The sequence below is a fragment of the Phaseolus vulgaris genome, chromosome 1, assembly GCF_000499845.2.
Source record: "Phaseolus vulgaris cultivar G19833 chromosome 1, P. vulgaris v2.0, whole genome shotgun sequence".
NCBI classification, from domain to species: domain Eukaryota; kingdom Viridiplantae; phylum Streptophyta; class Magnoliopsida; order Fabales; family Fabaceae; genus Phaseolus; species Phaseolus vulgaris.
The window spans coordinates 47,610,139-47,634,992 of NC_023759.2; the positions used below are offsets into that span (position 1 = coordinate 47,610,139).

Sequence of the window (24,854 nt, forward strand, 5' to 3'; positions counted from 1 at the left end):
TAATTAAAATAACTAGATTTTAAAAAGAAAAAATAGAGAGAAAATTTATTTTATTTCTCATATATATGAAATTTCTAATTTATATCTACTTATTTCTTAGAACAATTCAATTATTTTTATATTTTAAGAAATCTGTAATTATAATTTAGTAAGTTATTTTATTTAGAAAATAAATAGAGACAAATTAACAAATATTTCTATATATAAAAAGAGATGATATTACTCTAACATCACTATGACATTGTTAATGTTCATGTGACCCAAGTAAATCACATGTTAACAAGTAAAACCAAGGGTGATAATCACAGAGCCTGAGTTAATCAAAGATGTATTTAACAAGATCTATGATTTCCCAAAGCCTGATATGAATCCGCTAGTCAAATTGCTAGCAACTGGTCTTCTAAACTATGAGGGAGAAAAATGGAACAGACACAGAAGAATAGTTAATCCTGCATTCAATTTAGAAAAAAATGAAGGTTAGATGAATTTAATTTTTCATGCATTAACAGGTTTTACACTCTGTCAACTACTCAAAATTGGGTAATTATACGAGTTTCAATATCGTTATTGGTCAACAAAGCTTATTATTTATAACAATCAGTGATTGAAAGTTAATGTATTAACCTTACCGTATATTTACGCAGGAATCGTTGACCACCAGATATTTATGATTTGAAATAAAAGTATCAGCAAGCAACCTTTCTCAATAAGAATCTATGCATTGTATTCAATATCTATTCATTTATCAATTGCTGTGCTAGGAAGATTACATGCAACGTCTCAATTGCAATATGCAGTAGAATTTTTTTCTCTGATGACAACCAAACTATGCTTTATGTTGACCAATCAAATAATAGAAGGCTAACTGATATTGGAAAGAGAGAGGCTCATTCTGCTTATTTGCAGATTTGTACCTACTGCTACGCATAGGAGGATGAAGGAAGTTGATATAGAGAAATAAAAGGTTCACTTGCAGATGTGATTAACAACAGAGAAAGCACTAAGGGTGTGTTTGGATTAAGGAGGGATTTGTGGGGATTTGAGGGAGTGGATGTGGGAAGATTTGAGAGGATGTGTGAGGATATGTGAGGTTGTTTAGATTGAAGGATGTTATAGTGGATTTGTGAGGATGGTCTATTGAAATTTGTGAGTGATGTGATAGTTGGGAAAGAATTATATATATTTTTTAAAGGTGTAAAATGTGAATTTACAAATTTACCCTTGTGTTTTAAAATATTTAAATAATAAAATATGAGGTATTTTTTAAGATTTCATATTCAGTTAAAAAATAAAATGATAATATTCATAATTGTAATAATTTTTAGATGGAAAATAATGAATATATGTAAAAATTGAAAATTGTTACATAGAAATAAATTATTGAAATATTCATAATTTTTAAAGATAAAATATAAAATAATTTTGCATTAAATTTAAATAATAGTAATAATTTTATAATAATTCATGAAAATAATAATAATTATTGTATACATTTTTTATTATATATAATGTTTTTTATTATAATTTTATTTTATTATTATGTAATGTTTAATCATTTTAGTTATATTCTTTTAATATTTTTTAAAATTATTTTATTTTTATTATATAATATAATGAATATATTGTGTATATATAATAAGATTAAAATTTATTATTAATAGTTAAAATTTATTATTATTAATTAAGAATGAATTCTCCTTCTACATAGAGTGATGAAAATTGATTCCACCACAATTGAAGAATCGATTCTGCCTTCACAATAACTTACATGAGAATCGATTTTGCAAATCAACAATTACACACAACAGAATCCATTCTTCCTTCCTTATAACACCTATGAGAATCGATTCTCTATTCCTTATAACAGCTATGAGAATCGATTCTCCCTTCCAGATCTGAGAATCGATTCTCCCTTCCTTATAACAACTATGAGAATTGATTCTCCCTTCCTTATAACAGCTTTGAAAATTGATTCTCCCTTCAGTGATATTTATTTCACTCACCTACAGTGCTTTTTCTATGCTTTCTTCTTCCTCTTTCTCAACCTCATAGCCTTCAACAAATCTAAGAACCTTCCACATGCACACACACTTGAAGAAATAAGGGTATTACAGTAACTTTGAATGGGTATACATGTATGCACCCTCTCATCAGTGCTAATCCTCGCATATGAGGGAAGAAAGAAAAAAAAGACTCATTCCCTCATCCGTCAGCACACTCTCCTACAAATCAGTTGATCCAAACGTTCGAATCATCCGCTCGCACATCCGCTCTAAAAGTCGATCAGCGGATCCAAACAATGCATAAAGGAGGATGAAACTACTGAGAATGACTTGTTATGTGTACTTTTGGAGTCTAATCACAAGGAAATTGAAGAACATGGAAACAGTAAGAATCACTCATGAGATGTCTTAATATGAGATCTCCAAGACCTAATCAAATCATTAATTTAAATGTAAAAGGGCTCATATATTGTTGGCTTATTAGTTCCTGATGTTGTGACATGCTTTTATTCTACCATGGAAGAACATATATCCAAAATAAAAAGTCAGCTGTTAGAGTCATTCTCCAGCTTGCCATTGTTTATCATGACAACAGATGTTGCTAATGCTTTTGTATTCTTCTAATATTTTCTTTGCTCCTTCAATAACTATTCCAAAGTGCAATCTAGTTCAAGAAATCCCCATAAAAATAGGCACCAAATCAATAACTAGCATCGTTTATAATATTTGAATTGCATAATCTAACCACCACAAATTGGGATAGAAAGCACAAAATATAATGTGACCATGGAGAATAAGGTTTTGGAACAGCCAAAGCTCTTTTAATTAGACCTGGAGAACATCAATGGAATGTACATTGGTTACACATTTTTTCTTCCCTTAAAACTTTCAGGCTATTCCTAGTATTTTCACAATTTATCACAGCATGTTAAATGGCACTTAAGTCCTGGAGTACATACTTCTAAACATATACAAAGCATCTAAATTATTTAAAATATAAAGTATAACACAAATTTAATTTTAAAGTATAAAATAAAATTACATCATAAAATATAATAAAAATTTCTAAAAGGCAAATAAGGAATAAAACAATTTTTAAAAATCAACTTTAATTTCATAAATCTTAATAAAAACATATAATTATAAAATTAAATTTTAAGTATTTTTTTGTCATTAATATTTTCTCACCAATAATTTTATTTAGAACTTTATTTAAAAAATTAAAAAAAAAATCAGTAATATGTATAGTATTCTTATATATGTAATACTCTATGATACTATTATAAGATCCCGAAAAATATCACCACTTATTTTCAGCATTGAGGAATTTTAGATATTTCCATTCATTTGGGTTTGACCGTGGTGGTGATTATGGTTGTTGTTGATAGTAACAAAACGTTTGAATCTGTGGTCACAATTAAGCGTGTGGTTGATATCCATAACTCATTGGGAAGACTTTAAAGGCTTCTGTGATTGTGATTCTATATAGTATATATCTAACAAGTATGATAGAGGATATCTTGAAGAAAGACTTAATCTGTTCTTATTTGAATTTAGTCAAAAGTGAAAATCATATGTTCAAAGCACTGAATCAACAGAGAAAATGATGTTTTCTAGTATTTGGAATAAGATGCAGAATGCTTAAAGTTGCAGATAATGTAGAAAGATGCCGAATTAAAATGGTAGTTGCACCTTATGTTGATTGGTAAGAAACCAAGAGAACTGAACTAAAACTTTCTTATCTAACTCTTTCAACAACCACAAACACTGCTATCGTGCACATTCAATTCTTAATTTATCTAATTCTTTGAACAACTGTAACAATTGCTTATGCTGCATGAATTCCTCATATTTTCAATTCATAAACCCAACCAAAACCAAATTTTATCATTTATTCATTCCAATTCCGGTAGATACTGTGCACCGTTGTTGTCACTTGTGTGCAAAGATTTGTGTTCTTCCTTGCATTTACTGTTACACGTCAAGAGACCCCCCCTCACCATTAAGCATAACTATGTGTAACGCGAAAATGGCAGTGTTTATGCAATGAGAAAAAAAAGTAATAAAAAAGTGGTGAAAGCCCAGAAGACACGTGACCGTTCATTAAAAAAACAAGAACCTATAGAAGGATCCACGTGTTAAAGTGGTTACGCTTTTCGGAGAAGAAAGAGTTGTACAAAGAAACCACCAATAATCGCAGAGTATAGAAAAAAGGAGCTGTCTTTAGCTTTAGCTATTGCGGCGGCGCACAGCTTGGCTCGCGTTGCAAGCAACAACAAGGTGCGTGGAATCTCTACAGTTCATACCCCTTTTCCATTCTTCTCTATCTTTTGTCACTGCGAAACCAAACCATTTTATTCTCACTGCTATTTAATGGCGCTAAATTTTAGAATTGTTTTGTTCTAGCTGTTGTCTTTTCTGTTTCAGCTTTTGGGTGGCACCATGATACTCATTCGTAAGAATCAGAGGAAAGGTAGTGAGAATGTTGAGAATGTGATGATGGGTAGGGTTAGTCTGAACCCGTTATTTCGGAGTGAGTCTTTCGGGCATTACTACCCTGACGCCGAGCACAGCTACACTATGATGGAGAAGAGGCAACTGTTCTTGAGAAGCTATCAGTTTTGTCGAAAGAAGAGTCTGAAAGAGAGAGTGAAAGGATCGTTGGTTCGTGTCAAGAAGGTTCTGTGGCTAAGGCTGCGATCTGCTAAGAAACTTAGGAGGTTGGTGTTTTCAAGGATCAGAATCAAATGCGGCTTCTATTACCGCAGGAGAAGGTTTTCACGCCTTCTCAATGCCCACAACCGCAAAATCGACTCTTCCTCTTGTTTCTGGTAGTACCATTACTCATCCACCATCACAACTCAGCAGAAAAGCAGAAAAAAATGTTTTTTATTTCATGATTCATCAGTTACTATGTAGTCTTTTATTGGAACAAAGAAATAGACATATATTGCACATATTGTTTGTTCTCCTTTACTTGTTGGTCTCAAAACGTATTTCTGTCTGTTTTCTTCCTTTTGTTGTTCATATCTTTTTGTTTGTTATATACATATGAAGTAACTTGAAGTGGGAATCATAGGTTCTGTTGCATGATTTGTTAACTTTGTGGCTTCATATTTTTCCATTAAACCGTGAGAACACAGCAGCAATATGTGGATACTTTTCCTTTTTCATGGGTTATCATTAGGGGCTTCTTCTTCTGTTTGATCAGGAATTCAACACTCACGGGCAACTCTGTGTTTGGCGGTTGCTACAGTTACTGTTGTGTTTATGAGTTATTGAATATAACAAAAATAAAATGCTAAGGTAAAATCGAGGCACTGCAAACACTCACCAAAAACTATGTTCCAATTATTTATGGTCCTATTTACTCACCGTCCATAATTAAAAGGTACATCAGCAAATGAAGCTTTTCGTCGTAAGCAAATAAATACACAACAACCTGATTTTATTACACAACAATTATTTACTTACTGTCCGTATATAAAGTTTAAAACTACATCAGCAACTAAAGTTTTTGGTCACAGGCAAATAAATTTTCAACAGCCTGATAAATAACATCACCAACTTCTAGGAGGAAGAAAAATCATTAGATAGACCTATTTTTAAATCTGGTGAAGCGAATTGCATAAGCAAAGAATTGTGTGCTAACTTGTAATTTGGGCAACATATTGTTCATTTTCTCTTTTTTGGATTGATCCAAAATTATTACTAGTATTTTGTTATAAGTTTGGTTTTATTGTTTAAATTAATGTTGAGAAATGTCAACGCATTTGCATTGGTAACATAGATGTGAAGCAAGGAACACATGCAATTTATTTGTGGGACTGTAGTTGAATCTGTTCTTATCTGATCCACAAAGCCTCGTTAAATAGCGTGCAAACAATTGCAAATAAATACTACTGAAAACACACGTTAAGAGTATTCTTTTTATACGATAAAAAATTAATTATTAAAATAAAAGAATTTGTAATAAAGTTACAAAAATTGTGTCAAAAATTATAATTTTTTTATAATATTATAATTATATATTAAGAGTATTTGTACTTTTTAATATATATACTAGCGTAAAATGTTACATATTTTATAACCGATAAAGAAAAATAATAATAAATTTAACTTTTATAAATAATTAAAACTTGTTTATTGTAGACTTATTCAGCGTACATATCCAGTGTTATATTGGATAACACTCGTAATATAAAATTATTTAAATTAGAGTTCTCAATTTTTATTGTGATTTCGATATGATTTTTTTTTTCATTCTCATTTTTTTTACAACTGCATGTATGCTGTGAGTGGATGTTTTAGAGAGTTTTTAGGGTTTAAATCGATGTTTATGGATATTTTGTATTGGTGTACGATTTTCTTCTATTGTATTTAAGTTTTTTTTTTTATCAAAGCACATCATTTATTATTTACCATTTTGATTTTTTTATTCACATTGTATTTTCTGCATTCACTTTTTTAATCCTAAATTTGTTGTATTTTTTGGTGTATTTTTTTTTTCTTACTATTTATCCTATTTTGTAAAAATCATTAAAAATAACTACATATTGATTTTTGAAATAATTTTTTTCTAACTTCTTTTAGTGTATATTTAACATCAGAGTCCTTTGGTAAAAAAAACATAAAAAACTTATAACTTTTGATAGAAAATTAAAAAAAAATGAAAACTCATTTGACTTTAGACTTTTTAATCAGATTAGGTCTTTCTCATCAAATTTTTTTTACTAAACTTTAAGATCAGTTTTATTTATAATTCTCTTACAAAATTTTATTTCAATTGCTCTTTAACTTAATCCTAATATTTCAATGAAACCAAAATTTTCAAATAAGTGTCATAACAACACAGCTAAAATAAGACGGTTTCAAAATTTTCAAACTAAATTTACTAAGTAGATAATTAGAGTTTGAAGTAAACTTCTCTTACTTCTATGAAATTTTAACTAGTATATATTCGGAGTAGGAATGCTTAAACATATTTATTTTTCTTAATGAGATTGAATAAAATTGAATTTAATACAAAAACTTAAGAAACAATTGCATTAGAATAGAGATAGGAAAAATAAAGTAGACTAGAATTGCCTCAATTAGAAGTTAATAGCCTATCTTACCAAAAATCCTACATGAGACAAAGTGAGGGACTTATTGTATTTATAGAAAAAAAAAAGATGCACATAATAAGACAAAATTGAAATCAAATAAAGGTATCAACAAAATTACACATCTAATGCCACTTGGATGGTCATAAGTCTCCAATGCAAAAGGAAAATGAGAACAAAATAGTTCCTGATAATATTGCATCAAAATTATCAAAATGGTAGGGAAAAAGAAATTCTCCATTAGTTTGCTTTTTGTTAGGCCGAAATTTGCAAACAAGTTGGGCTTTGACCCATGTGTTTTTATTTCTTCTAATTGTCACACCCATGTAATTTGTTTAAAAATTTGGTAAACTTAATTTGTAATTTCTTGTAATAATTAATCCAAAATAAGTTACTTCCAACTAATTGCGATATTAATATTTTTATTTTTCTAACATAAATGTAATTGATTAAAACATCAAATGACCTATACTCAAACATTGAAGATAATACTCTAAATATTTAAATTTAAAATTTTATAAAACTATTAAGTTGTCTTGCTCTGAAGAAAATAAATCAACATGGTGAAAAACTATGAAATCAAATATATCAGACTAATAATTAAAATTATTTATTTATATATTTTTTCAGCCAAAATACATGTTGAAATATTATAGAAACTGAAAGTAGATTGATAAATATAAGAATACAAAAAGTAAAAGAGATGAAAAAAATGAAATGCATATTTGTAAGAATGTTATTAGTTTTAAGTTATACTTAGAACACGACACTTATTTATTTGTAAGAATGAAATGCATATATAATTTACAATAATACACCTATATCCTGTTCAATCAACTTAATCAAATTTTATTAGCTAAATTTCGTTTGCACAGCTATACTTGTTAATATATTTAATTTTCTATTTTAAATTATTGGGCTTTGTTTGTTTGACCCAACTTTCCTTTTTCTGTTTCAGCTAGGTCTTAATCTTTTTCTTATATATACACCATGTATTTTACTCTCCAATTTCTTTTATATTTATTTTTCTCTCTACAATTAGGGTTCATCAAAACCTCTCTTTCTTCATTACGATTACGTGCGATTACGTACGCTACATTAAAGCATCGCATCAGACAATGAATATTCATCTTCATTTACTGTCGTATGGTATCAGAGCCATTTTCGAGCCTATCCTAGCGAGTATTTGTTAGGCCTATCGTGTCACCCGTTATCGGGCCGTTATCGGACCACCCAAAATATATAATCCCACGCACGAGTTGGCAGTCTCGGCGTGAGGGGGGTGTGTTGGAGATCCCACATCGACTAGAGATTAGAGTCTTTCATTGTATATAAGTGGGTGCAAACCTCAACCCTATGAGCCGGTTTTATGGGGTTGAGTTAGGCTTAAAGTCCACTTTGTAATATGGTATCAGAGCTCTTCGAATGAAGAGTTCTGCTGCGCTTCTCTCTGATTTTTATTTCCCTCTTTGCTGTTCTTGGTTTTTTTTTTTCTGTTCTCTTTCAAAATCTTGATTGGTTTTAAAAATCTTTTAGGCAATGTTTAATGAAAACCCTAGTCTTCATAGTCTTAATAGTAGTCATACTATTACATGCAATTTTTGTGGTAAATATGGTCATACTGAGGCTGTTTGTTTTCACAAAGTGGGTTTTCCTGGTAATGTTAAAACCTCAAAGTTTTCTTTTACTAGAAAAGTCTGCACTTTTTGTAATCGTCTTGGCCACACTGTTGACACCTGTTATAAAAAGCATGGGTTCCCTCCTGGCTACAAATTCACCAATTGGACATCCCAAGCCAATAATATGATTACTACTGACACTTTTTCTGAGCTTTTTCCTAAAGAACAGGATGTAAAGGGGATTCAACTTACATCACAACAGTGCCAATTCCTTACTAACATTTTGCGTCAGCAAAACCTTGAGGATCCTGCCTCTCACACTCAAATTAATCAAGTCGGCAGCATCTCTATGGATGAAATGCCCAATACTGAGCATTCTTCAACAGGTAAGTTTCTCTCTTCACTATCTTCTATAAAAGAATCTTGGATTATTGATTCTGGTGCCACTGATCATGTTTGTCACAATTTGAACGTATTTACTACTTATACTAAAATTAAACCTGTCTTAATTAGTCTTCCAAATGGCCAAACTGTTTATGCCACATATTCTGGTTTAGTACGTTTTTCTGATCAGTTTTATTTGTCTGATGTGTTATACGTGCCTCATTTTCAATTAAACTTAATATCTGTTTCTAAACTCACACACCAACTTAAATGCACTTTAACTTTCACTTCAACCCACTGCATTATACAAGACAATCTCACTTAAGAGAGGATTGGTACAGTTAAAGCCACTGCTGGCTTGTATCTTGTCACTACCTTGCCTGCTTCTAGTCAATCTAAACCGCATTGTTTTGCTCCTTTTATTAATTGTAATATCACAGACAAAACACTATGGCATTATAGACTAGGACACCCTTCACATGAAACATTACATGTCTTAAGTAAACAATACTCTTTTATTGCTGTTGATACTCATCATGTATGTGACACTTGTAGTCGTGCAAAACAGAGAAAACTTCCTTTCACTTTAAGTAATACTGTTACCTCTGCTATTTTTGATCTTGTACACTTTGATATTTGGGGACCATGTTCCATAATTTCTATGCAAGGTTTTCGTTATTTCTTGACTATTGTTGATGATTACTCGCGTTATACTTGGGTTATTCTGTTGCATAACAAATCTGAAGTGCGTCAGCACATCATTAACTTCACTGTTTTCGTTCAAAATCATTTCAAAACTAATATCAAAACGATTCGTACTGACAATGGTGTTGAGTTTGCTATGTCAAATTTTTATGCTTCAAAGGGAATTATACATAAAAAATCTTGTGTTGAAACACCACAACAAAATGGCATTGTAGAACGTAAACATCAACACATACTAAATGTAACCCGGGCTTTACTTTTTCAAGCAAATCTTCCTCCTATTTTTTGGGAATTTGCTGTAAATCATGCTGTTTTCTTAATAAATGCTATTCCTACTCCATTACTGTGACAACAAATCTGCCCTTCAAATAGCTTCCAATCAAGTTTTTCATGAACGAACCAAGCATATCGAAATTGATTGCCACCTAGTTCGTGAAAAACTTAACTCTGGTCTCCTCAAACTACTACCCATTACTTCTGCAATGCAAGTTGCTGACATATTCACCAAGCCCCTTGCTTCCGCACAATTCTCTACTCTCAAATCCAAGCTGAGCCTGACAAATATCTACTCTCCAGCTTGAGGGGGGTGTTAATATATTTAATTTTCTATTTTAAATTATTGGGCTTTGTTTGTTTGACCCAACTTTCATTTTTCTGTTTCAGCTAGGTCTTAATCTTTTTCTTATATATACACCATGTATTTTACTCTCCAATATACAGAGCCATTTTCGAGCCTATCCTAGCGAGTATTTGTTGGGCCTATCGTGTCATCTGCTATCGGGCCGTTATCGGACCACCCAAAATATATAATTCCACGCACGAGTTGGCAGTCTCGGCGTGAGGGGGGTGTGTTGGAGATCCCACATCGACTAGAGATTAGAGCCTTTCATTGTATATAAGTGGGTGCAAACCTCAACCCTATGAGCCGGTTTTATGGGGTTGAGTTAGGCTTAAAGTCCACTTTGTAATAATACTCTGGGGAGTGTTTTTGAATTCAAATTGTGGTGAAAAATCTTTTTGTTTTATTTAATTTCTTTTACAACAAATTTTCACTCATTTTTATCTGTTTCTTTCTTTTTCTTATACCCACGTTTATTATCTCCTTTTCTTTTATCATTACTACTATCAGGCAAAATTGATTGAACTTTGGGAATATACTTGTGAAGTGTTGAATGGTGGCACATAACAAAAGGAAATTATTAGCCACAGCTACGAGACTCAATCTGCAGAAAATGATTATTTTCTATGTCATAAATTCACTAGCAGATATAGATCCATCACACACACATATATTTATATATACATGTATATATATATATATATAGCACAGAAATCTATGACACAGTTTCAAGTATACAGAGAGTAGCATGTGTTACTAGCTACCGTTACCTCACACATGGGTTTGGTGGAAATGAAATGAACCATTTTCAAAGTTCAATTGGCGTGTTCACAACGAGTTAGGTGGTAATCAATTTAGGTTTATAGACTATTGCTATGATTTATGAATAACTCTCTCATGTTCCTACTAACTCTTTCAACCAACGATGCAAGACTTGTGTTCAGTTTATATTATTACAATAGTAGAATTGAAAGGTAAAAAAAATGTATTGTTTGAATGCATCCAAGTGGAAAATGTTCTATTCACTTATATGAGTAGAAAGGCTAGTAAAAATCACATAAAAGAATTTCTATACTAACTAAAAATATTGCTTTTAATTGGTACAATGACTAGGTATTAAAAATATGTTTAATAGCTAGGTTCGCAGAATGGTGGGAAGCTACAGCTTAACCCTTCTAAACTTTTGGAAAAGAAATAATTAAGAAGAAAAAAGGTGGTTAAGTTAGTCAAAGAACAAGATTTGAAACTTGGACTAAACTGGTAGTGCATGCTAGATATATTTTTAAAAGGACAAATTAGAGTTTATTTTGGAAAAAGTTCATGAAAGAAAGGAAGAAATGATTAAATATACTTAGCAGCTAAATATCACAGCCACATACATTCCACAGTTAAGCAAATGATTAGCTTTAGCTTTATATTTTTAACGGGCACATCAATCATTGCACATGCATCAAATATTCCTCCAACCACCAACTAATTTGGATTACTAGCTGCATATATATTTAAAGGAGAACGCGGAAGAACAACTTTCAGATTCTGAAGTGGCAAAGTTTTGTAGCCATGTGTTAAAAAGTTTTAAAATGAGGTAACATTGTCTCTATCTGCTTCAACCTCATAGAAGAATAAGTGTGCTGAAGCATGAAGCCACATTCATGTATTATATAAGGTGTAGCTAGTACAAGCCACAACATCAGTTGAAGGAGCTTTAGGTTTAGGCACACACACATTCATATACACTGATACCGTTATAACATCTTTTCTGTTCACAATGCTGAAGTTGGGTTGGCAATACTTGGCTAGCAAACGCAGGAGATGTGGCTATGAAAAGGTGTCAAGTTCGGGGGAAAAGATGATGAGGGGTGGAAGACGTTGTTGGGTGAAATATGTGAATGGAAGATTACGAGGTCTTAGGTTGTCACGGTGTAGGAAGCTTTCCTTAGCAGTGGTCAGAATTGTAAGACTATACAGTGAGGTTGTGGAGAGAATGAAGATGGAAAACATGTATCCTGCAATAGTTCTCTCCACTCAATGGGGTCTTCCTGTTCTGTCTCATTCCTCACACTTGTGCAGATCAAGGAGGGCCATTCACACAAAACTCACTTTCTGTTAGCAAACTATTCTATGATGTTATTATGGCTAATGCAGTCACAGTAAAATGTATTAGAATGTGGAGAAATTTTATTTTGCGGGAAGGAAACAGAAGACGTTGATTACACCATAACTTGAAATTAGGCAACTGTAAAATCAGTTTATCTTTTCTGAGTGCTAAGAAATAAGTGGTATATGATTAATTGGGTTTTGGAAGGTACCAAACATGGAGTACCTACAATAACAGCTACCTACTGTATTCACTGACACACAGTCCTTTACAGCGATGGTCCAATTATACATTTTTGCCAACCAACATTACATAGTTGCTATTAACAACCGATCTAATAGGATTTTTTTTATCAAAACGCGCTTCGCTTTCACTGTTATTCGTTCGCGCTTCTGCTCACGTGTTTTGGGTTCTTCCATTACTGCATTTTTGGTTCTCCGCTGCTTGTAGTCCCTGTTTTCAGTCTACTTCGTCTTCCTTTCGCCGTTGAGCTTTGGAGTGTTGTCGCTGCGGCTGTAGGATTTGCTTTGGAAGGTCGCGTCACAACTGCTAGTTTTCTTTGTTGAAGATAATATATTTAATAATTAATATTATGAGTATATTGACACCACGCTCTGACACACATTTAACGTGTTAACGACGTGATAGAGTGAGATTGTGCGCGAGCACGAGCTTCAAAATAGGATATAAAAGAATGTATTACATCGGTTCTTAGAAACAACTGGTGTAATATATTTTTTTTTACTCAAAATGACTCATATTACATCGGTTAAGTTATCTAACCGATGTAACATATGACCCATATTAAAAAAATTGATTTTTTTTTTCATAAAGAGTGAGTGGTTCATAAACGTCACTTAGGTAATCACTTACAGACACACGGGTAATCAATTTTGTGTGTCAGTGTATGTGGAGAAACCTACATCGGTTAAGTCATCTAACCGATGTAATATATGATTTTTATATCGGTTAAGCCGATGTAATATATGGTTTTTACTAAAAAAAATGATTTTTTTTCATGAAGAGTGGGTGACCATAAACGTCACATAGGTGAACTTACAGACATACATGTAATCAGTTTTGTGTGTGCCAGTATATGTGGAGAAACCTACATCAGTCAAGTCATCTAACCGATGTAATATATGATTTTTATTAAAAAAAATGATTTTTTTTCCATGAAGAGTGGGTGACTATAAACATCACATAATCACATAGGTAACCACTAACAGACACACGGATAACCAGTTTTGCGAAATCAGTTTTGCATTTGCGTTTTGCTTTAATTAATGTCAGGTGTCAAGTCTCTCTTAGTGACAGATAGTGTTAATAAAACATTTTTGTAATATTATATAAGTGAGTGAAAATATTATTTTATAAATCATTTTATAATAGTTTAAAATTCAGTTTTCTCTAATTGTTTTGATTAATCTAGTTGGGTGACCTGATGATTTGTAGGTATAATATCATTTTATAAATTGATTTGTTAATTCACTCCAATCAATCTCACCTGTTCACTCCAATAATTTTTATATTTTAATTTATTTTATAAAAGATTCTCTATAATTAGATCTACAGGAATTGATTTTTCAAGTAGTTTTTTTTAAATAAATGGCATATAACTATTATTATTATTATTATTATTATTAAATATGCTTAATATATATTTTAAAGTTTCTTAAAATTTTGTTAACAGACCATTTTGTTTAAATAATTAAAAAAATTAAATAAAGGAAAATAGAATTGATTTAAGAAAATAAACACCAAAAATAATAAAATTTAAAACACACTAAAATATATTAAAAAGATAAACTGAAAAAATAGGTAAAAAATATTTTTAATTATAGAAATACGATTTTGTTTAATTTGAAATAAAATAAAATAAAATATTGTAATTTATTTGATCTTACATATATTTAAAAGTAGAAATATGTAACAAAATAATATCTGTAATTTAAAATGATTTTTTATTGATAATAAATATAGTAACCACCTCTAACTTACCACTCCACTTGTACTCACCTTTTCTTCCCAACAAAATCCACCACTATTCATAGTTTGTTTTTGGTTTTCAAAGTTGGAGCGGCAAGGGGAGGGTTTGCTAAACCTGGAGTACAAGTAATAAAGGAATAGGAATAGGAATAGGAGGGAGAGAGAAGAACTTGGAAAGAATAAAGCTGAATTAGTGTAGAAGAAGTGCTTTTGGAGGCAAAGGTAAACTACATTCTTCACCTTCATATAATATGACACTGAATTTTATGTGTTAAACCAATGTCCAAACTTTTACCAACTTCATATTAATACCAAAATAATGTTTTTAAATTTAGATACATAGTGGTGTAACCTTGCAAAAACTTAATTTAGTTACTTTTTATGAACTTATTTCATATTCATTCTTCTTAAATCATCTACTTTATTTACATATTATTTCCTTATACCTAATAATTCCTTTATAATATTCTTCAAACTTTGATTATTTTCCTTCAAAACTTTAATTTTCAACTTTTCCTTACGAAATTAATCTCTTAAGAGATGGTCTCTTTTCTGTCACACCGTCTTCTTAATATGCACATTTACATTTTTTTTCAATGAAGTTCAAACTTACTCATCCTAACTACAACCAATCAGCCCTAATTAATATATTTTTTACTTAAAAGAAGGGATTAACCCACATTTAAATTTCTTATCATAATATTAAAAAGTAATTGGTGGTTAAATGACAAAAGGTCGTATTTAAATTTATTAGGTTTACACTAAGAAGATAATTAATTGTTAAATAGATGAAGAATGCATTTACATTTTTGTTATCATTATATTAAATAAAATATAATGTCATTTTTATGGTTGATTCGTCACATTATTAGTGGTTAATTAATCTTTAACCACACAATAATTTGGGCATTTCTCCATGTACCCCCAAAAATGGCTTCCTGCACCCCATCATTTTAAAAAAAAACCATTTTACCCCTTTTAAAAATTACTTCCAAATTATTTATGAAATATACTTTCCGAAACACGAATTCCAGATTTATCATTTTGAAAATTAAAAAAAAATATGTTTCAGAATAAATATTCTGAAATGGTTTTTCGTCTTCCGGATTTCCTATTCTAGAAACACACTTTGCTTATGGAACCATTATTCTGGAAACACGTTTTGCTTACGAACCCCTATTCCATAATCACTCAAAACTATCGAGGGTAGAGGAAAAATGTAGGGGTTGAAAAAGAAAAATGTAGGGTTCATTTAGAAATACCCATTGTTATATGGGCTTCCTGGTGGGGAGAAGCTAATTGGGCTTTTGTGGTATCTTCCATACGGGCTTGTATCACATTACAGCGACCCTTAAAGAAGTTAATAATTTTAAAGTTAGTGGTTTTTGGGAAAGAGTGGCTATGCTAAGCCTATGGCGGTGGTAATGGCCGTTGTTGTTCCTCAACATCACCTCACTGGGCAATCGTGGGTTTTGTAAATCACACCAATCGCTTTTCTCAAAGGTTTTGTTTCTCTCTGTTCATCTTATCAATAAGCCAATTCTTCGTCACTCTTATCTTCACTCTTTAATCCATTAACCTTACGATTGCTGTTCTAGTTCTGCACTCGCACTCTCACCCTAGCTATGCACTCTATGCTTTAATTCTGTTCCTTCCCTTTTTCCCTGTGCTTCCATCATATTCTATTATATCACCACTACTTTTCTCCATATATATTTTTCCATCCTATTTTATCAATTTAAGTTGAAATTAGATCACACAAGCTGTAGCAAAAAAAAAATGACAAGAAGAAAAAGAAAAAAGTTGAACAATGCCATGATAGCTAATGGGTGGATTGGGGTGCTTGGATTTCCCTTTTGTAAAATTGTTTGATTGGTGGACTGGGTATCCGTGAATCCATCCATTATTAAAGGGGACAAGGGTTGATTTTTTTTTTTTCCTTTTTTTGAAATATTTTTCTGAATGGGTCAATAATGTTATTTTGGTCCATCCAATAAACATTCTGGTCATCCACTTGCTTGGTACCCTTGGTTTTGGATTTGTTGTATAGCTGTTGAGCTCTCACCCCAAGCTCCAGCTTCTTCTGGAACGAGGAGTTTACCCTTCACAAGTTACAACAGATGAGCTTCCTTGTTAGTACTCATGTCTGACAACTGTGGTGTTGCGAAGAGGGTATTAGAACATGTTAAATTACAAAATTGACTCCCAACAGGGTATTTTTTTATCGGTAAAATTGACTAAATGCAATTTGACCGCTGCCTGTGTCAACTGTAATAGTCAATTTAAAAAGTGTAGTGGTGATCTTGGTTTCCTTGAATGCCTTTGTCAAATTGATTTGCTAAATCTTGTACAGAAACTGAAATTTTTAGTTACTCGAAAAACCTCTATAATGTATAGTGGTTTTTGACCCCCTTTATGCATTTATTTTAATATTATTTGTCTTTCCTGATCATTATCCTAACTCTTTTGTACAATCTGAAATGTTCAATTTTTTGTGGCTATACTGGACATGAATAATTCACCATTTATGAGCTTTTGATTACTTCTACCACTTCCCCTGTCCATTTTTGTGTGAATAATTTGCATTAGGCATAATTTTGCAGTTATATGCATATGAATGGCGTGGCGCGAGCTTGGAAAGAAGGTGAGTTGACTTTTATATGCATATGCAAAATTTATTTTTATAAAAAATTTTCATTAAATGTGACAATTGTCCAGGTTGCTAGTGATTGAACTTTTCCTGTATAAGTTACTATGTTATAGCTCACTCAGTTTCTGATAATGTTCGTTTTTGTTACGTGAATGCAGAGAATATATATGAATTTTACTAGAGCTTTGACTGCAACGCCATTTAGGCATGTGACAGGATCAAATTTTGCATCCACCTTTGCTGCACAATCTGTTTATGCATCGGCAAAATGCTTGACAGGTAATTGACACGCTGTGTGCTTTTAATATTGTTTTTCTTGTCCTTATACTGTACACACTCTGCTAATCACTAATTCCTTTAACTACACGATGCAGATTTCATCAACCAATCATCTCAGGGCGTGGCTAGTTTGGGCACTGAGACTAAAGAATGTGGAATACGGTAAAATGACATTTCAATTTTCATGTTTCAAAACGAACCATTGATAGAGTTAACATTTAGGTGAGATAACGATGATAACAAAATGGGCCTATGCATAGTGATTGGAATAGGAGACTGAGTTCAGCTTCCAAATATGTGAATATATGAGTGTGCATAAAGCCAACTATGTGAGGGTATATTTATGAAGCCTAAATTTATCAGAACTATTCTGAGTACATAAGTAGTGCTGCATCGGTGATAATATGGGTTTATTCCAATGTGGTACCACCATTCCATACAGGTGTGTCATCAATGAGAAATCATTTCATTAATTGTGATGTTTTTGAAATTGAATATAGATGGTAAATTTACTTTACTGATTTTTGATTGTGAGATTTGACATAATTACTAGTAGAGGAAAAAATACTTCATTGATCTTTGATTAGTCAATGCTGGAGCAAAATTTTCGTAGTATTATGTTCTTAATCTCATTTTAAAAAAATGACATAACTAGCATTAATAGGTGTCAAGAGAGTTCTAGATGGGCTTTGATTGTTTTGTTAGTAATATGCTAGCAATCCTATTATAAAATAATCCTGATTTTTATTAATCATCTTCACATGTAGATGAAAATGCCTTAGGTAGAACTTATTTTATTTTACTAAAAATAAAGAAATGAACTTAGTTGAAATCCTGAACTGTATGGAGATTTAGTACTTGACTCTTATGCAAAAGTTGCTTAAATGAAATAGAAAAGGCCCAGAAGTGAGGTGTTTTGATTATATTTATAGGTGCTTCCATGCTAGTTCACAAGTCTGGGCAAGAAGTGATGGACCATTAGGTCTGAAGACCCCAAAGAGGGTGAAATATGTGAGAAGGGATGATAGGAACCAGACACCTGTTAAAGCTCCTTATGGCCATTCTAATGTCACCGCTAAAAAACCAAATCCTGATAAAACAGTAGAAATATTTGAAGGCATGACCCTTGTTGAACTGGCAAAGCGCACTGGAAAATCAGTATCTTCTTTGCAGGACATCCTCACTAATGTTGGTGAAAAGGTTGAATCAGAGTTTGAGCTTCTCAGCATGGATGTTGCTGAATTGGCCGCAATGGTATTTTCTCCTTCTTAGTGACAAATGGCTTTTAACCAGTGAATATTAGGAACTAGTACGGACTACCTTCTTTTGATCCCAATACTTGTTTGTCTATCCTTGTCATATCTCATTTAATGACAACTTGTTATGAATAAATTGAAAGTAGCTCTTGTTTGACTTAATTTATTGCTCGACATATGAGATTTGGAGTTAGCTTTTGTAGTGTTTTAGTGATTTGAATTTTGAATAAAATCTAAAATCTAATTGTGAAGTTTTGGTGGAGTTTAGGGAGCTTTATGAAGTGTTTTTCTTGAAATTAGTTGGAATTGGGCTGTTTTGTGCACCTCCCCTTCTGCTAAAGGATACAGCATGCATAGAAAAAATAAAGGGAAGTAACCGAAAAAAGACTTGGCCTAAAGTATGGGTAGATTTGGAAAAATATTTTACTTAAAACCATGATTGAGGCATTATACTAAGTTATTCATACAAGATTTTTTTTTTACATCCATTATGGGTATTGCATGTCTTCACCCTCCTTTCCCCCCCTCAAAATTTGTCACGTGATGAACGATTTTGTTTCTCTTTTTTGTTATTTATTCACTTAATTAGTTCCTTGCTGCTGCAGGAGGCTGGCATCAATGTTAAGAGACTACATTCAGCTGAAGGTTCTGAAATCTTACCTCGTTCTGCTGTTGTAACAGTGATGGGTCATGTTGATCATGGTAAAACATCTCTTCTTGACGCCTTGCGTCAAACATCAGTGGCAGCCAGGGAGGCTGGTGGCATAACACAACATCTAGGTGCTTTTGTTGTGGTCATGCCATCGGGAGCATCAATCACATTTCTTGATACTCCTGGTCATGCTGCATTTAGTGCAATGCGGGCAAGAGGTGCAGCAGTTACAGATATAGTGGTGCTGGTTGTTGCTGCAGATGATGGTGTCATGCCTCAAACACTTGAAGCTATGTCCCATGCGAAAGCAGCTAATGTTCCAATTGTAGTTGCAATTAATAAATGTGATAAACCAGGTGCAAATCCTGAAAAAGTTAAACTGCAGCTTGCTTCAGAGGGCTTGCTGCTGGAGGAGATGGGTGGGGATATTCAGGTTGTTGAAGTTTCAGCAACTAAAAAAATTGGACTGGATAACCTAGAGGAAGCCTTACTACTTCAGGCGGATATGATGGATCTTAAAGCACGAATTGATGGGCCTGCTCAAGCATATGTGGTGGAAGCAAGACTTGACAAGGGACGGGGTCCATTGGTAACTACTATAGTAAAGGCAGGGACTCTAGTTTGTGGTCAGCATGTCGTTGTAGGCTCACAATGGGGAAGAATAAGGGCTGTTAAAGATATGGCAGGGAAGTTAACTCAACGAGCAACACCTGCTATGCCTGTTGAGATCGAAGGGCTCCGAGGGTTGCCAATGGCTGGTGATGATGTTATTGTTGTTCATTCTGAGGAGCGAGCAAGAATGCTTAGTTCTGGTAGGCAAAGGAAATATGAGGAAAACAGGCTAAAGAATAAGATGATAGAGGACAAACCAACTACTTCAGATGATTCCATGGAGGTTCCACTGAGGGTTGAACTGCCAGTGATAGTAAAAGCAGATGTTCAGGGAACTGTTCAAGCTGTCACTGATGCATTGAAAACTTTAAACAGTGCTCAGGTTTGTGAATATTATAGTTTTATAGTAAACTATTTTTTGCTTGCACATGCTAGTGTTTATAGATGCAAGCGTTTCACCTTTTATACACAGGCAGAGTGGTGGCAAAGAAAACAGTTTATGTTTTTATATATGGGTGAAATGCTTGGTTACGACAAGATATGATTTATGACTTGATATATTAGTTATGCATGCCATCATTTAACCCACTTAATAACGTTTGTTTGGTGGAAATGAAAATGACATATGAAAAGGTAAGTCAGTAGAGTAATCAGTTTTAAAAATATATTTAATAACTATTAACCAGTTCCAGTTTATCATTCACAATATATTTTGGACAATTTGGAATGATTTGCTTTTAATTATTACCAGGTCTGGCATACATGTTTTTTTTCTTTCTAATTCAGATGTGGCATTCATGCTTGAATCAAGCTTTGTGACAACCAACAACATACTGCAGTTATCATGAACTTTTAAGTTGGTTGTTGAAATTCTTTAATTTAATTGCTAGGTTTTGGTGAATGTTGTCCATGTTGGCGTTGGGCCACTTTCTCAATCTGATGTGGACTTAGCACAAGCTTGCGGTGCTTGCATAGTTGGATTCAATGTCAAAAGTCCTCCTACTGCTCTAAGTCAGGCAGCAACTCGTGCCAGTATCAAGGTATTTTAACTATTAAACTTATGCTCATATTAAGTATACTGCATGCTAGAGATTCTGACAAGAACCTTTGGCTTCAAGTTGACATCTATATGGTTTTGTTGTAGATAATTCTGCACCGTGTAATTTACCACCTCTTGGAGGAAATAGGCAAATTGATAATAGAGAAGGCCCCTGGGACTTCTGAAACCCAGGTTGCTGGACAGGCAGAAGTGCTCAACATCTTTGAAATCAAAGGGAGCAAGTCCAAGGGTCCTGATGTGAAGATAGCTGGTTGTCGTGTTATTGATGGTTCTGTGACAAGATCAGCAGCCATGAGGCTTCTGAGGAGTGGGGAAGTCGTGTTTGAAGGACAATGTACGTCTCTTAAGCGGGAAAAGCAGGATGTGGATACTGTGAAAAAGGGGAGTGAGTGTGGAGTAGTAATTAACAATTGGTATGATTTCCAGATTGGAGATGTTATTCAGTGCTTGGAACAAGTTGTAAGGAAGCCAAAGTTCATTAAGTCAGAGAGTGGTGCTGTTCGAATCGAGTGCTGATCAAGTAAGTTAGTTGAGAAATCATCAAAGCGCATTTTTGTGATACATTACACTGAGCCAGCAAAATAACTCCATATGGGAAGTTAGAGTAATTATTCTTTGTTGTACCAAAAGAAAGTGTAATTAAATTTGAGGCACAATTTGAAAGGATTAATGTACTAGGTTTTTTGACGTGTTTAGCACGTATAATAATAATAATACGTGTTTTTGGACTATAAGCTGTACTCACTTACATCTCATTATTCCTTGAATTGAATGACTTCAGCTGTACCATTTAAGTTAAAGGAAATATTTTTATTTTCATCGTCTGATTTATTAGAACCAATAACTATCTTGTTATGTGCAAGTAATAATAATAATACAAATTGAATAAAGCATATTGTTATTTTAATTAAGTAATTTTTCAATTTTTTGGTTTTTATGCTTTTGGGTGTTACCTGTAAAGTGGAAGCGGACCTAAATAGTTTTTTGGGCACAAAAAGAAATGAAACAAAACAACAGCATTAAGTTCTTAGGTAATAATAATTTCAAAAGTTAATTACAAAAAAGGAAGAAAACATCTTCATATGTCTAATAAATATTCAAATAATATAAAAAAATTGTTCAACTCAATTAAATCTCTCATTTTCCCTGTGTTGAGTGGCCACAAATTTTATGTTTGATTGCATTTTGATTAGAAACATTCAATATCTTTTTGTGCTACCTGGGCTTTTATGGTAATACTAAGGTGACTGTTTCTTCCTTCAACTCCATAAATTCTTTTGCCACCCTATAGAAAATATAAAAAAAAAATTTTTTTTTTTTTGTCACTTCCATAGAGTAGTTTCTAGATTATGTAATCCAGACACACGTTTGAAAAAAAACTTCTGAATTACTTAGAAATTATAAAAAACTTCCAAATTATACAATTTAAAAATTAATCATGCATTTGAAGAAAAAACTTTCACAAGTTAATTATAAATTTGAAAAATAACTTCTAAATTATATAATCTGAAATATTACAGAAGAATATTTTAAGAAATACGAAAATTTATGGGGATGAAAGAATAATATATGGAGGCACATGAAGAAACCGTCTACTAAGGCGGATTGTTGTTTTACTTGATAGGCCTATAGTATGGGCCCTTGACAAAAATGGATATTTCCGACAAGTAACTGAAAGTATGCATTTGCGAATGAATTATTTCCAAAAAAGTTATATTTGTATGTGTGTACAATTTTATGCTTTCTTTTGTTCATTAATCATAAAATTTAAAAATTTAAATTCCGATTTCAAGAAATTTAAATGGGTCCAATTTACATTAATTTACTTTTTTAATTTATTTTCGTTTCAAATGTTCTGAAATCGTAAGGTTATTTAAGATATTTTATCATTTTTAATATATAAGGTATTTTAACTTGTGAATTATAAAAGGTAAATGTTTATTCTATAAAATTAAAATTTACAATAAATAAATAAATTTAAATATATAAATTATATTATAATTAAAGTATAAGTTAAATACTTAAAGTGATCGGTTGATATTAAAAGTATAAGAACTTGTGTCATATTCTTCTTACAATTGTATATCAGTTTTAAAAATAAAATATACGTTTAAATTTGATTTATGATATTTAATTATAATTTGTTAAACTATCCAATTGACATGCAAAGTATAAAAAGTATATATCATAGGCATATTAAAATATACTTTAACTTTTAGGATAAAATATATCTTTAAAATAAACTGATAATATGTAAAATATAAGAAGATATACAATAAATGTATGTTGAGAGAGTAAAGTTTATCATTTATTAAAGATTAATATTCAAATAAAATTGACGACATTTAAAGAATACAAGCATTACAAATTATAAAGCATGCAGTTTTCCCCTTTTATAATGATTGGTACTTTGTCTTTTAAAAAAAAATAGTTTTTGCCAGAAATATTTATATTTATTGTGCAAAATGCAAACATGCATCAATAACATTAACAATTTTGTAATATAGAATTAATAACCATAGAGGAAAGTACATTCGTTAATTAAGTTAGCTACTTTATCAGTTTTTTGTTTTGTTTTTTGCTATCATTTTTTTTTTCTCTGGTTTAATGCATGTAGCAAATACTTTAGACTGTCCCTACAAAAGAAAGGAGCAAATATTTCAGAAATTTATAGTTATATATAAAATAAACTAATAAAAACAACATTATATTTAAAATAATTTAATATCGCAGTAGAAGAAATTCATTAAATAACAATTAAATCTAGAAAAAAAATAATTAATCACTATATTAACTAAATTATATATTATTTTACATATTACAAAATTATTTGTATTTAAGGTGGTTTCTATTATTAATAAAAAAATTACAAAATAATTTTTGAATTAGTATTTACCAAGATTTTAGCTACTGATATTTTAGATTCTAAATTGGTCTCAATTAGTCTTTTAAAGACTAATTTAGAATCTAGAATATTAGTAATTAAAATCTTGATAGTTAATGGTTAGATATCTATTTAAAAGTTACTTTATAATTTTTTATTAATAATATAAATAATTTTAGATACCAATAAATTTTTAGTATCTAAAATGGTATCTGATTTAGTCTAATAATAACTAATTATTTTGATATCTAAAATTAATTATAATTTAATTTCATGGTTGTCTTGTAGTGTCGTGAAATATTTTCTATATTAAAGTTTTTCTCTCATTTTAGAAAAATAGATATTTTCCTCAACCAGAATAATTTACTGAAGATAGGTAAAAAATCCAGAAATAATGTTCCTTAAAATATTATTTTAATAAATATAAAATATAAAAAAAATATTTTAAATTTTAAATTTTGAAAAATTATATTTTTATACCAAATATATTATTATTTCTAAGTTCCTGTTTGATTGAATGTAGAATTGTAGGCTAATTAATATTAATTGACATGATTGCGTGTTTAATTTGATATTGAAGAATTGATTATTGATCTATAATCAATTTTGACTTAAAGTACTTTAAAATAGGTTTTATATTACATAAAGAATTATATTATATTTTGTTATTAACTTAATTATACAATCAAATTAACCCGATTTTTAAGTTAATTTCAACAAAAAATTAGTTTTACAAAAATATTTTTTTAAATGAATATTTTCTACATTGACTCAAATCGCTTCGAATATTTAAAGTGAAAGAAAAATATTGTATTAATCACGAAACAAGTTTAATTTTCAGTGAACATTATCTTGCTCTTTTCCTCCTAAACGGAAGGTCCCAGAGAAATATTAATATTTAATATCATATTAAAAAGAAATAGATTATATTAAGAAATT

At 31.3% G+C, this 24,854-nt stretch overlaps 2 protein-coding genes across 3 annotated transcripts; both read left to right on the plus strand.

Moving 5' to 3' along the window:
* The first annotated feature begins 3,933 nt into the window (after window positions 1-3,933).
* On the plus strand, window positions 3,934-4,960 carry LOC137816248 (uncharacterized). Of its 2 annotated transcripts, none has more exons than XM_068619325.1 (2): window positions 3,934-4,283; window positions 4,431-4,960. In XM_068619325.1, the coding sequence occupies exon 2, from the start codon at window positions 4,446-4,448 to the stop codon at window positions 4,836-4,838; it is 393 nt and encodes a 130-aa protein (XP_068475426.1). In that variant the 5' UTR covers window positions 3,934-4,283; window positions 4,431-4,445; the 3' UTR covers window positions 4,839-4,960. The 2 variants fall into 2 exon arrangements, with proteins under 2 accessions (XP_068475426.1, XP_068475425.1); XM_068619324.1 differs by having other exon boundaries at window positions 3,939-4,283; window positions 4,410-4,960.
* Window positions 4,961-15,884: 10,924 nt separating this feature from the next.
* Window positions 15,885-21,765, plus strand: LOC137814867 (uncharacterized). Its single transcript, XM_068617794.1, has 8 exons — window positions 15,885-16,025; window positions 17,126-17,166; window positions 17,331-17,451; window positions 17,547-17,613; window positions 18,384-18,705; window positions 19,313-20,353; window positions 20,862-21,011; window positions 21,116-21,765. The coding sequence occupies exons 2-8, from the start codon at window positions 17,140-17,142 to the stop codon at window positions 21,545-21,547; spliced, it is 2,160 nt and encodes a 719-aa protein (XP_068473895.1). The 5' UTR covers window positions 15,885-16,025; window positions 17,126-17,139; the 3' UTR covers window positions 21,548-21,765.
* Window positions 21,766-24,854: the final 3,089 nt, after the last annotated feature.

Bases quoted from the DNA above. Each gene is read 5' to 3' on its own strand.
- LOC137816248 (XM_068619325.1), top strand. From the start codon at position 4,446: ATGATACTCATTCGTAAGAATCAGAGGAAAGGTAGTGAGAATGTTGAG.
- LOC137814867 (XM_068617794.1), top strand. From the start codon at position 17,140: ATGGCGTGGCGCGAGCTTGGAAAGAAG. The intron at 17,452-17,546 runs GTAATTGACACG...TACACGATGCAG, and splicing joins ATCGGCAAAATGCTTGACAG to ATTTCATCAACCAATCATCT. The intron at 18,706-19,312 runs GTATTTTCTCCT...TTGCTGCTGCAG, and splicing joins TTGCTGAATTGGCCGCAATG to GAGGCTGGCATCAATGTTAA.